The sequence below is a fragment of the Magnolia sinica genome, chromosome 10 (assembly GCF_029962835.1).
Source record: "Magnolia sinica isolate HGM2019 chromosome 10, MsV1, whole genome shotgun sequence".
Lineage (NCBI taxonomy): Eukaryota > Viridiplantae > Streptophyta > Magnoliopsida > Magnoliales > Magnoliaceae > Magnolia > Magnolia sinica.
The window spans coordinates 65,985,143-66,001,716 of NC_080582.1; the positions used below are offsets into that span (position 1 = coordinate 65,985,143).

Consider the following 16,574-nt stretch of genomic DNA (forward strand, 5'->3'; position numbering starts at 1 on the left):
AAAGAACAGGAAAAGAACCAATGTGGGTGTGGCCCCATTTTAAACCAATGATGGCCAAAGCTATTAATGATGTTCCATGTTTGGTGGCTAGCCCCACATGGGTCATTCCTCTTTATTGACTTCAGCTATTGGAATCCATATCAATTGGGTGCCCAAAAGCACCATAAACTGGAAGTGTTGATAACTAAACTAACAGCCACTTCAAATCATAGCATCAAACAACTACGAAGCCTGCATCGTTGTAACAATGATCTGAAACCCGGTTTCAAGTTTGTGTAAGGTCAATAACAATCTGCAATTACTCAAAAGAAGGGAATTTAGATCATTCTATGTAGGTCATGATGTGTGGATATTTAAGGTGCGCCGACAGTGGAATTACAAGATTTGGGAATTGGAGGATAAAACATAATACTGATAGAAATATAATTCAAAAACGAAGGAAGAGGAAATTTAACATGATAAGATCAGAATAGCAAGGCTATGCCGCTACTTACATATATATACAGTTTCTACAAATGGGAATTTCATGCATTTGAGACAGAGCTCTCAGCAGCTCCCGCACAAACATCCCCGCGACAGAGCGGGCATACCCTGCAAAAGCACCAGCAGAGTAAGGCAACCATACAGTGTCATTTACAAATCCAGACATGAAGAAAAAGAGGGTGGGGAGATGATGATGATACCCGTGTATCTCTTTCAGCCATTTATCCACACATAACATATGGTACTCATGGCGGCAGGGCAGCACTCTGATTTTATCTCCTTCGTCATACTCAGCCAGGCAGATGTAACACCTGTGCATATTATTGATGGTAAGCATATAGCTGAGAGCTGGACCATGAACATAAACTCAGTAAATGAGAACTTCGACACTGTTATTCCTAGAGGCAAAAACATTGACACCATTGCAGACTGCGACGGCCCATTTGCGCGCAGCCAACTGTCCACGTGGCATGCATGTGCCTTTAAATCAAACCTTACAAACTGTGGGCCCCTACTTTGGATGGGAGAACCAAGAATTGGAACAACTCGACGATCCTAAACTCGGACTGATGGACATCTTTTGCCGAATTTGGACAGCTTGGCTATTTTTCATTCGAAACATCCATTCCATGGCCACCAATCAGACATTTTTAGATTACGCCCCATCAAAATGGGGTCCAGCATTTGAACAGTTTGGATTGATTATGAACATGCCACGGGTACAGCATATGTGCGTGTGCACGCAGCCAAAACTCATAATGCTGCATTTGGCTAAAGGCTGTTGTAGTTATCTCTGTTTCTCATCTTAGCAAAATCTCTCCTTCCTTGACCATTTTGTATACATCTCACATGCAACTATTATTAGACGAGAATCTCAACGCACCTAGCTTCATATGGGGTCCATCCAACCCATCCAGTAGGGGTCATGCCACTATGAAAATGGGATGCCCCAAACACAGGTGATCCATCCATCAGGTGAGCCACTGCATGAAATTGGAGATTTTGGGTGGTTGTCCATTGTTTTCTATGGTGTGACCCACCTGATGATTGGCTTTGGGCCATTCAATTTGATGGTGTGTCAATCCTTCTGGATGGGTTACATGCTATACATACATTATGGTAGGTCTCACATGCAGCTAGTTGTGAATTCCACATCCACAACTAGCTGCACATAAACATTCTCTTGAATGTATAAGGTGAGGTTTGCTAATTCCACACACGTGGGAACCGTACACTTCCACACACGGGCACGTGTGCCATAGTGTGATACATGTGTGAGATCTAAGCTTTCCATCATTTAAGCGACACTATGATGGTGAGCCACTGCATGAAATTGGAGATTTTGGGTGGTTGTCCATTGTTTTCTATGGTGTGACCCACCTGATGATTGGCTTTGGGCCATTCAATTTGATGGTGTGTCAATCCTTCTGGATGGGTTACATGCTATACATACATTATGGTAGGTCTCACATGCAGCTAGTCGTGAATTTCACATCCACAACTAGCCAAGGTATCTCGTATCGGTATCAGCTGGCGTAACGGTGCCCTCCGATACGGATACGGATACGGGGGTGTAACGGCAATATGGGGGCGTAACGGTGCAAAAAAAATTTTTTGCCAAAAAAATATGAAAAAATATGAATTAAATCCGGAATATTCTAAGCATTCCAAATATGCATTCATTTATAAATTGGAACATGTTTATGGTGGTGTAACGGTCCACTCTTTGGTGAGAAGTTGTGTCACTATCTGATGAATTTATGAACCAGATAACCTGAATTTGACTACAAAATTCATATATTTAATTTTCTAAATATCTAATTTATATACTTAACAATTTGATATCATTTCTCCCAATAGTTTTGTTTTAAAATGAAATTAAATTCAGGTAGATCGCGTTGCCAATTTGGGGCTGACTTGGAGGACCAATCCATGCCCCAAATCAGCCTCAAATTCATGCAATTTATTGGCATTATCCCACTTGTGAATTGGTGGACATTTATTGGATAGTGAATCATGAAAAAAAATCAAAAGGCCCTATTTAAAAAAAATAAGAGTCCACAAATTAACAATTAAAACTATTCAAACAATTTGATTTTGGCATTTTGAGTTAGTAATTACAGTCCATAATTTAATTGGTAAATTTTATGTGAATACATGTCTCGTGTACAATTTTTTAAGGGCCCGAATTAGGTAGGACTCGGATTGTTAAGTGTAGCACACGAGTGTCAAAGTTTTTTGGACCCCACTCGTGATGAATGTGTTATATCCACACCGTCCATCCATTTTGCCAAATAATTTTAGGGCATGAGCCCAAAAATGAGGCAAATCCAAAGCTTAGATGGACCGCACCATAAGAAACAACAATAATTAAATGACTACCATTAAAAATTTATTAGGGCTACAAAAGTTTTAGATCAAGCTGACATGTGTGTTTTCCCTTCATCCACGTCAGTGTGACCCTATTAACAGGTTAGATGAAAAATAAACATTACAGTAGACCCTAAGAAATTTTTAATGGTGAGCATTCTATAACCACTGTTTCCTATGCTGTGGTCCACCTAAGATTTGGATCTCACTAATTTTTTGAATCATAACCTAAAATGATGTGGCAAAATGGATGGACAACATGGATAAAATACATACATCATGGTGGGGCCCATGTGGCACGTGTACATTTTATTAACTTGTGCGATGTGCTGCGTAACTCGTACACAGTCCATTCATTTGACGTAAGCAAGTCCTGTGGGTCTGATCATGAGGTATGTGTTATATCTAAACCGTCCATTCATTTGACGAGCTCGTCTTAAGGCTTGACACGAAAAATAATACAGATCTAATTATCAAGTGGACCACACTGCAAAAAGCAGTGGGGGATTGAACGTCTACCATTGAAACCCTTTTTGGGATCACAGAACTTATGGATCAATATGAAATTTGTTTTTCCTCTTCATTCAGGTCTTTTTGACCTTTTGAACAGATTGGATGGAAAATAAACATTATGGTGAGCCTACGAATTGTTTAACGGTGAAAATCATCATCTCCGCTGCTATTTTTGGTGTGGTCCAGACGATCTTTGGATATGATTCATTTTTTTGGCTAATGCTCTAAAATGATATTTAAAAATAGATGAATGGTGTAGATATAATAAATACATCACTGTGGAGCCCATGTAACTTTGATCTCCTTTGAACCGTTCATACAACTTGGAGCTCGAGGAGTGTCAGCGCTCGTCTTAGCATGACACGTACCTACAGCAGCTATACTGGTGTGTGGTACACCAGTCATTCCACTTCCGATTTCAAAAGAAAAAGACGGGAGAGAGGGAAACCAGAGAGAGAGAGAGAGAGAGAGAGGAGGGCAAGAAGAAGAAGAAGAGGAAGAAGAAGAAGGAGAAGAAGGAGAAGAAGAACAGAGAAAAAAAAATAGGTCTGTTTTTTTTTTCCCCCCTATTTTCTAGGCCCGTAACAGCCGTTACAGGACCGTAACGGCCGTTATGGCCCGTAACGGGTGTAACGGCCCCATAACGGGCGTTACGGTCACAGAATTGGGGGGGTGCCTGTTTCGACCCTGTATCGCGTAACGGTGTTGGCCGTTACCATTACGTATCGGCCGATACAGCCGTATCGTAATGGATACGGGACACCTTGCAACTACCTGAACATAAACGTTCTCTTGAATTCCATACACATGTGGGAACCGTACACTTCCACACATGGGCACATGTGCCATAGTGTGATAAATGTGTGAGATCTAAGCTTTCCATCATTTGAGTGACACTATTTAGATATTTTGGCATAGAAGTCAGGCCATTTCAGACCTCAGGCGGGACACAGCATAACAAGTCAAATGAATGACAAAAGGAAAAAAAAAAATTGTAACCATCAATTTACTGTGTGTGTGTGAGCATGTGCATGTGTGTAACATACTCTGTCAGTGAAACAGCTTTCTTTTGGTGATATAGTTTATTATTATTATTATTTTTTTTTTTTTTTACACACGCACTCACAATGCACTTACCCCACAGTGGGATTTCACCACAATGGGTACTCGAACCCATGACCTCATGTTGAAACTCTTGTGAGTCTACCACTGAGGCATGAGTATGCTTATACTTTACTCGAAATATACAGCATTTCTGACAAGTATATATCACTTGAGAGTAATTATAGGGTCCAGCTCATTAGGGCTCATTTGGGGCTTCGAATTGAAATCCTTGAATTTCAGTGCTGTTTGGCAGCATGGATTTTGAGGGAGCATGCAATTGAAATCCGGAATATTGAACCATTATCAGGGTGCCAAACAACCCCCAAAATCATGGATTTTGAGGGGTTGGCAAATGATTCCTTAGCCGACAGTCTGCCAAAATGCAGGGTTTTGTGTGTGTGGGACCACATCTCAATGATCAAAAGCATCGACCTGATGGGCCCTACTGTGGACAGTGGATTCCTTCAAAATCTTTCAGATTGTAAGATCATATTTCTTTGACCAATAGCCTAAAAATAAAGAGAATTAAGGAGAAAATATAGCAGCAATCCACATGCAACTGAAAATAGATAATCAAAGGATTTGGATTTTCGATCTGGTAGACTTCCAAGGAACCCCCCATCCATGATAGGGGGTCATCACATTAGTGGTTTGGATCACCAAGCATGGTCCCACACGTTCGGAATCCTGCTCATCGGCAAACTGTATGGCTACTGATGAGCAGGATGGACCATCTATTTCCACATCAGTTGAACCATGGGTCTCAACATATATCATAATATCATTACCCAGAGTGCATGCATTCCAAGTTCCAGAAATGTGCTTGTAAAGAGAGGCCAAAAACAGGGGAGCCAAAATAGTTGTAGAACCAAAGAATCTGACTGCTGATAAAAAAAACGATATCCAAATTCAACAACAAAATAAAAATCAGATCCTATACCATAATTCTCTTTGGGAATTTACAAGAAAGTACTTTAGGAAACTTACTGTTCCAAATCTCCGTTTTCAGGTACAGCGGGCTTTTTGTGACTCTTGAGAGGAAATGAATCGACAACAGACTCTGGCGCTGGCACTGACAGCATTGAAAGTGAAAGTGATACGGGTTGGCGATGAATTTCATCCAAGACCTATAGAGAAGACATTTGCAAAGATGAAAAGCAAACTGAAGTTTCTTGACGAAGTTCACATAACCATAATGTTGACATTTAAATAGCGAAAAAGGGCAATTTTGTTTTACAGGTTATGAACTTAAAAGAACAAAGTGCCTACTGCAAACAATTGAATAAAAACAACAATCTTCAACTGGGAAAACCTACCTCAAATAAGGCCTCAGCTAACAAGACAATTCGTGAAATACTTGCACGAGTACCCGACTCTTCAGCCACTAAGAATGCCTCGCACGAGCACGTACCATCTGGATGGAGCCCAGATGCACAATAAGCAGTACGCCCACTATTCTCGTCAAGGTCACGACGAAGTCTGTCCCAGATCTGCAGGAAAACAGATTTTCACAATTTTATGGACATGATTAAAAGCATAAGGAAGAAAAATGAAAATACTCAACGACTACCTCAATCAAGTTACATCTGTAAGCCATTACAGACCAGATCGAAAATCCAACATAATGTTCTAAATATGCAATTGATTCCATATTGATCTTATGATTGTCCAAAACAAGAAAAACATTTTTGAAAAAAAAAAAAAAAACCAAAGAAATTCAAAATTCATTGCCTCCTCTTACCTGGAAGTGGTTTCTAAATACATGTTTACATGCAAGCTTGCTAGAATTTGGCCCAAGGTTTTGAGGGGGATATGAAGGCTTGTATACTCATCAAGCAGACGATGGATAGGAATGATTGGCAAAAGGGGGACGAGGCTATGACAATGACAGCGAAGACAACTAAGATTGGCTTGAGTAGGTGACAGTGGCATGATGGCTTGTTTACTAAAGATAGGGCCATAGATATTGTGTGTGTGTGTGTGTGTGTGTGTGTGTGTGTGTGTGTGTGAGAGAGAGAGAGAGAGAGAGAGAGAGAGAGATTGGAAAAACAAAGATAAGGCTACGATGATGGCAGTAGTGGTGATGGTGGTTGAGAAGAAGTATGATACACCACTGAGAATGAAAAATAAAATAAAATAAATCCAATGTTGCATACATTTTGTGTTTTTTTTTTTTTTTTTTTTAATGACGTCAAGGTGTTCCCGCCCTTTTTAAGGCAAGACTAATCACTGCAGATGCACACAATCACCCTCAAACCACGTGCATCAGGTCACATACATTGTTATGTCTTAGCAGAAAAATAAAAAGAACTGCAAAAGATCAAACATGCTTTATGGGACAATCTTGGGCAGTTAATAACAAATTGCTCATAGGATGAGTGTAACTGAAATGAGGATGTTACGATGGATGAGTGGCAATGTGAGGATGGATAAATTTAGTAATGAATGCATTTAAGGTAAATTAGGAGCAGCACCAATAGCAATAAGATAGGGGAAAGTACACTTTAGACGGTTTGGCCATGTCCCAAAGGACGTGGATGGAGTGGTCAGAAAAGACCCAAGGACCTATGGTTTAACTGAGGATACGCTCAGTATAGATTGGAATGGTAGAACAGGATTCATGTAGCCAATGTTCGAAATATCGGTATCGCATTACGTATCGCATCCTTGGGATACAGATACGTATCGGTTATTGCACAGGATATATCGTTTATATCAGGTAATTTATCGCACTTTTTGGGAAACATTGGGAAAATGATTCAATTTTTCAATGAAACCTCAGGGACTGACCTTAATACACACTTTTAAATCATAAAAAAGAAGTGCACATAATAAGTTTCCTTTGTATAGGATCTTAAGCTATGCGCTGTCTGACTTAAACTAATGCAACTATATCCATATTGAATGCATAATATGTAATGATCATTTCATCAAACGCTCCTAAATACTACGAAATTAGTCTCAATTAACAATTAGTTGAAGGGAAATTTTGAAAAAAAAAAATATTTTTATAATATTTTATAAATTTTTACTTAAAAATTATTTTTATTTTCTGAAAATTGACAAGGACTTGACAAATCGGTAGATCAACCCTCATACATGATTGATTTCATGTTTGAAGTGCAGCATTGCAAGCAATTTGAGAGAAATTGAGGAATTTTTGAATTTTTTCCAATTTTTCCCAAATCAGACCACCTACACTCAATTGTCGAAATTAGAGTGTATGTGATGATCATTTAATCCAATACTTCTAAATACTTCGAAATTAGTCTTAAATTATAGTTGGTTGAAGGAAAATTTCAAAAAATAAAATAAAATGGAGAACATGAAGATCCAATGGATATCGAAATCAAAGCTCCAACTCCATGATTTTTCATGCAAAACATGAAGAACCATTGGATTTATAACCATTTGATACTGATTTAACGTAATTTCAAAAAAAAAAAAAAAAAGGATCGAAAATTGAAAATGCTCACTCGATCAAACATGTAGGATATATCGGCACTGCTTGTGTGTTTCGTATCACACAGGTGGGATACAAGATATACCGTGGGATATATCGGCCGATATCGTCAATATTTAAAACATTGCATGTAGCTGACCCCAATCAGTTGGGTTGGGATAAGGTGTGACAATGATGATGATGATGATTAAGTTTTTGAGAAAGGAGGTGTCAAACAAATTGTCAAAATTCTGACTGAAAAATTGGTCACAGATGGTTTCACGTTGTATTCATTACAAAACAAAGAAAACAAAAAAGATCTCATGGCCTTGAATGTCCTAGATATTCGCCTGCTATTGATATTAAATATTAAAGACTTTCAAAGGGCACATCTTAAAGAAAGAGAAGTAGTTAAAAAAACACCTCGGATCTAGACTGCCGTCGTCGTTCATATGTGCCATGTCTTCTACTGTTCAAGAATCCTGAATCATCTCCGACCCCATTGTCAAAAAGTTCACCACTGAAATCAAGGAGCCATCTGTCGTGAGATCCCAGATCGTCAGTATCCTCAGTTGAGAAAACTATAGTAGGGGAGTCAGTAAGTCTTCTAGAACTGCGTCTTGAAAAAGCATCCCAAAATAGCCTTCTACTATTCCGTCTTGCGTCGCGACTACTTATATCCCCAGTGCTACTAGGTAAGATATTGGAAGAGATACTCACCACATCAACATGAAGTACACTTCCGTTTCTCTGATCTCTTGAAATAGTAGGCAGGAGGAATCCTAAACCAGGAGCTGCTGCATCTCGAACGGACTCATCTCCAAATGAGTGCCAAGAAGCCGACGAATCTGAAACAGCAGAAACTGAATTTGAACTAGAGTTATTGACACCCAACATGTCATCTGAATGATTTTCAGCTGATGATGGACCATCTTCATGCGGTTGTCCTACTTCCTGTTGTGGTATACTGCTTGAGCAGAACCCCTCTGTAATCGTCGAACCGCGCTCACTTGTAGCAACATCAACCTCACTGACAGAAGCTAATCTAACATCTGGATTTACAGCAGCTGATTCAGGAGGTTGCAGTTCTTTGGTAGTACTAGCTATGTGACTAGTTCCCTCAAAATAAGCCGCATCTCTACGATAACAAGCATCTTCCTGACAAGGAACCAATTCCTTACTTTCAGACAAGCCTTTCCCAGCATCAATTGTATCCAGATTTCCCAAACCGTATTCTAAGGGGATTGCCTGTTGTGTACCATTGCTGCTTTCACCTGAAGCTCCATTTCCACTCGTGGAACTGGAACACTCATTTTCTGAAGAGGAGATCGAAGATGCTTCTTTCACCGATCTCCGGAAGTAGTCATCAACAGTAGAACCATGATCTCCACCAGAACTAACCAATACTTCAGCAAGATGATCTTCCATCTGCAGATAAAGAACGTCAACAACTATTAATCACACTTCCAAAATTTTAGCTTGCTAATGAGGTGGCATTTGGATGCACCGCCACAATATAGTTGGTGGGGCTTCCCAAGTGTACTAAATGCACTTAGTCTTTGTGTCATTGCAGAATACAGAAAGTCCACTTTAACTGGGCTACGCCTTTTCCCAAATCATGGTTTAGAACAGAACAGGAAGATTCTGTTCTTATCTCAACCACGTTTAAATGCTAGACTGCAAATAGAAAAGCATACCCTAAGGTACATTTTAATACCCCTGAAATATTGACCTATTTCATAACAACAGCTATGCCCATAACACAATGCAACTTGAGTTACATGAAAAGGTTGATCATCAGTATGTAACCCTTGAGCAATTAAACCAAAAATTTATCCACATAAGTTGATGCTGATATGACATTGACATATGAATCCAAAATATATTGATTAGGATTAAAAGTAAAGTAAATTACTTGAAGTAACCATGCTTCTACTGCAAGCTAAACAGCTGATACAGTTTCCTAGTAACTAACTGATAACTTCCTTTTAAAAGGGAGAGAATAGGCAAGATCTTTTTCACAGCTTGAAAGAAAACCATTTTTTTCCATGGAAAATCCCAGTTTCAAAATTATACCGAAGATGATTCCTTGATCCAATTCCTTTTCTATATCAAAAGCACAATGTTAATTTCATATGAACAAGAATATTGGGGAAGGAAAAGTATCAAGGTTAGTATGAGAGTGAGATTGAATTACAAGGTCAATTGAACAAATCGAGCAAGTTCACATTGACATAACTGAAAAATCTTTATATTGCCCACCAAACACACGTTTCATATGTAATATTTGATGGACAGCCTTGCAATTGTTCCCATGCTGGGAGAAGATAGATGCCAATATATATATATATATATATATATATATATATATATATATATATATATATATATATATCAGGCTGGAGTATCTATGAATGAAACATCTTCACTCCTGTGCCCATCCACAAACGCGTGCCTAGAGATATCCATTCATTGAATATTTCCATCCCCATCTTTACATCTCCCACCGAACTCCTACCATTCCTTCTAAATGCAACTCCAAATGCTTTTCACAAAAGTTGTGACACCCGAATGCAGATATGGGTACAAGGAGTGGCAATGTGGCCTACAACTCGTTAAAATTCAAGACATGTATACCCAATATGAAAGGTTGATTGCACGAGAAATTTGCTCAAGTTCAAAGAAAAATACAACCAACCTAATATAATAGGATAATTTTTTTTTCTTCTTTTTAGAGCAATAAATTTTATTCGGAAGGAGGAAAATCAAGGCAGACACACTGAGAGGCCAATGACAAGAGACCTTTTTGTCACACATCCTCAAAAGTGAGTCTATTGGCCAGATCATCCACCTCTCTTGAAATAAAAGAGCTTAATACTCCCAAAGAAAAACTAGATAATCTCAAGGGTTGTTAGGATGTCTGGAAAACCGAAGGGGTGGAAAGAAAGGCTTTGCTGGAAACAGAATTTTTTAGAAGGATATTCTTTTATCATGTTTGGGAGACAAGATTGTGATTCAGGGAATCATGAGATCATGTTGGGATTGAGGATATGGAATGATAGGAACCTCCATGTGCGTATTCACATGGGCTTGAGGGGTCACTCAACGCCCCCAAATTCATGCAAGCTATGACACCCATCCGACTAATGCATATCCCTAACCAATTGACATCATTTCCCTCAATAAATTTTAAGAAAAAATTTAAAAATTAATTTGAATGAATAGTGTTGCCAATTTCGAGCCGATTTGGAAGACCGCTTGATGCCCCAAATTAGCCTTAAATTCATGTAATCTATTCCCACTCATCCCACTATTATAATTGGCCAACAATTATGCTTATTTCATCATCCAACTATTAGATTGATGGACATTTATTGGATGATGAAGAATGAAAATTATCCTATGGTCCTTTTTCAAACAACAAGTGTCTGCAAAACAATGGTTAGATATGTGGGCCATTGGTTCCAATGATATTAATTAATTTCTTGTGGCAGATGGCCCACCACAATAGCTTTCTATTGGGCCCACTTGCAATGCATTCTTGCATGGGCCTGAGGCACACCCCATAAAAACAATCAATGGTTAGGATCCTTCAAACAACTTGATTTTGAGATTGTGACTTAGCAACATCGAGTCCATAATTTAATTGGTTAATTTGGAGTTAATATATGCCACATGTACAATTTTCTAACCGCAACTATATAAAGCATTATATGCCTACAAAGTAACATACATGGGAAAAAAAAAGAAGAAGGTATCAAGTTAAACTGACTGGACTACAAACCACATTCTGCCTAGCAGATAACTTCAAACCAGTTACGGGCATGTGAATTTCAATAGATAGGCCCCAAAATGATGGTCACCTAGTGCAAAATGCATACATATCTATCATCAGGTGGGCCACACCATAGACATTAATTTTTAGCCATAGATAAATAACAAAATACAAGCGTGGGGTCACTCAATAGGTGGATATATCTAAGTTTTGGAAAAAGTGATCCTCATGACGGGGCCAACCTACTGGATGTATTGGATGTCTTACATGCATAAAAGGTTGGAAGTTATCCACCAATGGACTGTAAATTTTAGTCTAGCTGGTTGGTTTTAAAACCATGGTCTTAAAGAAGCCATGTTTCATTTGCTTTCTCCAAAAGCAGAGAGAGATATAGAGAAAGTGGGAGAGACGCACTTGCAGAGAAGTCGAAAGGAGAAAAAGCAAAAAAGAAAAAGGTATTTTTCACTATTCAGTTTTTTTCTTCTGAAAATTGCCGTTACGATGCCCTGAAACGGTCCATCATGCCTCTGTAACAGACCATTACAGTACGCTTTTTTCAAGGTGGCCCATTACACAACCATTTCACATGACAGGTCACACTGTTACCATTACGTAATGGTTTTGGAAAACCTTGCCTAGAATGTCCCATCTATTTGTGATGTAGGATACATGTGTGGATGTCATGTTTCACTGAAGATTATTCAAAAGACAATTCAAAGCATACAGGTTATGAGTGAAGCCCACTAAACAATAATTTCAGCAGAACAGTTCACCAAACAGTAATTTCAGCAAGCAAAACTGCGTGTCATTTCATTAGAAATCATCCCCACATGCACACATTCATATAAAGATTAAATCGCAGGATGTCTAAGTTGTTCAAACAACCCCTTAGCACAGAATATCAACAAAATACTCATGGGCAGATTCATACACACATAGAATTTACCATACTCATTCACCACATAAACTATGTTTAGAGGAGATGAAGATCACGTGGGATATGGGGTGAGATAAATCTGTAATTTGAGAATTGAGGGTTGTGGGAGGAAATTGGGAGAGGGTCTAGGGTAGGTTTTATGTGGGAGGCAGGGACATAGGGTGTCGAGGTTTTGGGCGCAATGGATTGAAGGATTTAGGCTAGATAGGATCAAAGAGGTGTTTTTAAAGGAGTAGAAGGAGAAGGAAGGACCATACCTTGCAGAAAATAAACACGTGAGCGAGTCGCACGCCCACAAAAAGATGGAATCTTACCACCTTGCTCCAAGTCTCATGGAGGGTTCTTCCAAGTCGCATGGAAGAAAGAAAGGCTTCTCTTTAGAAAACAAACGTGTACTCTTTATTTCCCTAGGGTTGGACATTTTCTCCCCTTAAATAGAGTTTTTACATTAAAAGTAAAATGACCAACATGCCCGTTTTTAAAATCTAGCAAAGTAGGGGCCCATTAAGAAATCCAAACCAACCAAAATGTGCAGAAAAATAACAAAACATAAATGGACACTAAAAAACTGAAAAAGGACTTGATCACATGGTGGGCCATCATGTGATCGGACGCGATCCAATGGTCAGATCTCAACAAAAACTCTCAAAAAGTATCCTGACACTCCAAATAATGCAACCCATGTGCATCCTCCCAGTCTAGGGCCTTCATGATGCACATCCTATGCACATGAGGTCTTCAAAGTGGCCCATGGGCCAGGCCCATGTAGTGATCACCCAAATAAAGTGTGGGCTGGGTTGGCCAGGGCCTGGGGCTCTCCTACGACGACGCTGGTACACTTTGATGTCCGCATTAATTTGACATTTACAGGAAGCAAATGCAACACTTGCTTGAGTTCAAGGTTATGACTGTAAATTAATTTAGAAACTAACCCATCTCCATGAATCATTTTATCCCTTCTGCGCCACTCAAGCTTGCACAATCCTGTTAACTAGGTTTTGCTGCCACTTCGAATCCTGTTCCCATCCCGCTTCCTAGCTGTTTATACTTGTTAATATTTTAAAATAGAGGCATTACCATTACCGCAACCAAATCTGTGGAGACTTCGGTTTGCTTCATGCTTCATGCAAATATAGGCTTGCTTCCCTCCACCATCAAAAAATGTCAACAAAACTAAATGCCCCATCTGATTTCTCTCCTTTCTAACCAAAAACCTAAAATCCATGGCTTCTTTCATTACCCCATCTCTAATCCATCCCCCGAAAACCCTTCCCCTTCAAAATCCACTTTGTCATTGTCATCCCAAATACCATTTTTCAAGGTAAGACTTGCTTGAAAATGGAGGAGTGGCTGCAAATCTGTTTCATAATTTAAAAGATTACTGTTGTGAAGAAAACACAAGCCTGGAAAGTGCAAACATGCTTTTCGTAAGAAAACAAACAAAACAACCATTTTTTACGTAACTGTTTTCAGGATTCCAGCTGATTGCATGCTTCCAAACACAAGAAACAGCCTCACAGAATTAATTTCCAAAACAGAGCCAAATGCCCTAAGATACAAGAAGCATGCCTCCAAATGCCTGGTCTATCAGCCAGAACCCACAACAAGACAAACCAAGCATTTCCTTTCATAATCAGGTTCCGAAAGCAAGAAGACGAGTATTCAGTCCTCTGAAAGCATGCAACCACTTCATCCCACCCCACCTCACCACAAGGCTCACCGGGAATGCCATCACAACTGCCCCCATATCATTTCTCAACACCCCATTTATCTGGGAATGTTCCAAGCCTACCTTAGAGCACCCATCAAAATTAAGCATCAGAAAACAAAACCAGGAGGGAGTTCCTGCATGAACTAACTCTAAGCAAGAAGATCAAAAGAGCTGCTGTTTTTTTATAATCATTATTAGGTAGTCAGTACAAGCTTACTCCCAAATATACAGGCAACAAATACACATTAACATCCAAATAACCTGAAAGTTAGAACCATAAGCTTCTGAACCATTACGTAAAAAAGTTATTCAAACAACTATGCAGCAAAACTGGGTGGAATCACCACACATAGCAAGCATGCAACCAATAGAGCCAATATGATTCTTTCTTTATAAAATACTATTATCCAGAACGCTGAGCAAGTAAGCGACACATCAGACATTCAAACTGAAGAATCCGATCTTTGGTCAAGCATATGTATAGCATCCTCAACCCCTAAATTCCAACAAGTGGGGCTTGCGGTTCCACCGTCCAGGTGGGCCCCAGCACATGTCCGAACCATCCAATCTTAAGCATCTTTTCCATTGCTTATGGACTGTTGCTGTATTTTTCTTTCAAACGTCTAATTTCTGTGTACTGATCAAATGGTTTAGATTGTCCCACTAAGGAGATTATTGGTGCATGGTCTATTCATGCCAATACCCATCAGATAAATCTTCCGGATCACCAAACCATGGCCTCGATTCTAGGAACTCCACAGCTAAAGAGAGTGACATCGAAAGGACACCTCACAGTACACACGCAAACATGACACACACATACAAGAGCTCAGCCAATCAACACCCACGGCCCAACACCAACATGGCCCTGGGCCAAAATCAGACTTGCCCACCAACCCATCAAGTGGGCTACTCATGCACAACAACAACAATAACAACAAAAACATTGGTTAGAAATATCCACTACGCATTCGGGCCCCACCTGCTGAATGCCTCAGATCTTGCACACGTACCACATGTTGGCGTGCAAGCAGCGAAGCCCCCTCGTGGCTTCTCCTCCCACACGTATCCACAACCCGATGATCACGCATTCGATCCAAATTCATTCAAATCCCATACGCGACTAAGCTACCAACAAATCGTAAATTTCGAATCTTCCCCACTCCCAAATAAGAGAATTCCATACCTAATCTCCCAAAAACAAAATACTAATAATAATAAAATCCAAGAGCAGGAAAATGAAGAACAAAACCCTACAAGTCAAGAAGCTGGCTCCGGAACATTTGGATCGGACGGTCAATATCCTCCGCGGATCAGGAATTAGGATCGGCGGTCGAAAATTACAAAAGCAAAAAAAATTTAAAGAATCAAAGAAGAAAAATTAGGGTTTTGAGGTTTCTTTTCTTTTTATTCTTTTTTTTTTTTTTCTATTTTTGGATTTTCTTTTATCTTATATGGGATTACCTCAGCATCGTTGTGAGGAAGAGAGGTAGCGCAGAAGAAGGAGGCGAAACGGCTTCTGCCGCGGTTGACTCGGGTCCGACGCGATGGACGAGACGACATCCGGCTACTGCTCGAGCCCATCTCTTTACTGTCTGGAAGAAACGTGGAAATGGAAATGAAGATGGAGGACGAACGAATAAAAATAGTCCGGACGCGCTTCAATCCCGTGTTAGTTTTGCACCGTTTTGAGAATGGTGGTGAATCATGCTTTTCACGCGTGGCATTGGTACAGAGGGACGCGGATTTCCTGCCAAAAGCCTTTTGTCACCGAGTTCTGCTCTGGGATGCTAGGTGGGTCCCACCATGATGTTTGTGATAAATCCACACCGTCCATCCATTTTGGTAGGTCATTTTAGGATATTCAATTAAAAATGAGATGGATCCAAAACTCAAGTGGTCCGTACAATAAAAACAGTGTAGATTCAATTGCCACCGTTTGAAACATTCATATGGCCACAGTATTTCATATCAGGCGATTTTTTTGGTGTTTACGCTTCATCTGAGTGGCAATGACCTTATAAACGGTCTGGATGGCATGTATATATTAAGGTAGATCCCCGCAAGTTTTAATGGTGAGAAACTCTTTCCTTGGCTTTCCTCTCGCCTGGCCACTTGAGTTTTGGATCAACTCAGTTTAGTCACATGTCCTTAAATGAGCTTCCACAATAGATAAACGGTTCAAATTTCCCCCACTTATCTGAGCACGCCCACATCATTTTGCTTATGAGTATCTGTT

The 16,574-nt window shown here is 39.7% G+C and overlaps 1 protein-coding gene across 1 annotated transcript; it reads right to left on the minus strand.

Annotated features, from left to right (window-relative positions):
* Nucleotides 1-298: 298 nt before the first annotated feature.
* Nucleotides 299-16,075, minus strand: LOC131216896 (uncharacterized). The gene is made up of 6 exons (XM_058211504.1): nt 15,800-16,075; nt 8,336-9,340; nt 5,787-5,960; nt 5,458-5,597; nt 684-794; nt 299-591 (listed from the first exon to the last, which is right to left on the minus strand). The coding sequence occupies exons 1-6, from the start codon at nt 15,917-15,919 to the stop codon at nt 525-527; spliced, it is 1,617 nt and encodes a 538-aa protein (XP_058067487.1). The 5' UTR covers nt 15,920-16,075; the 3' UTR covers nt 299-524.
* Between the last annotated feature and the right edge of the window lie 499 nt (nt 16,076-16,574).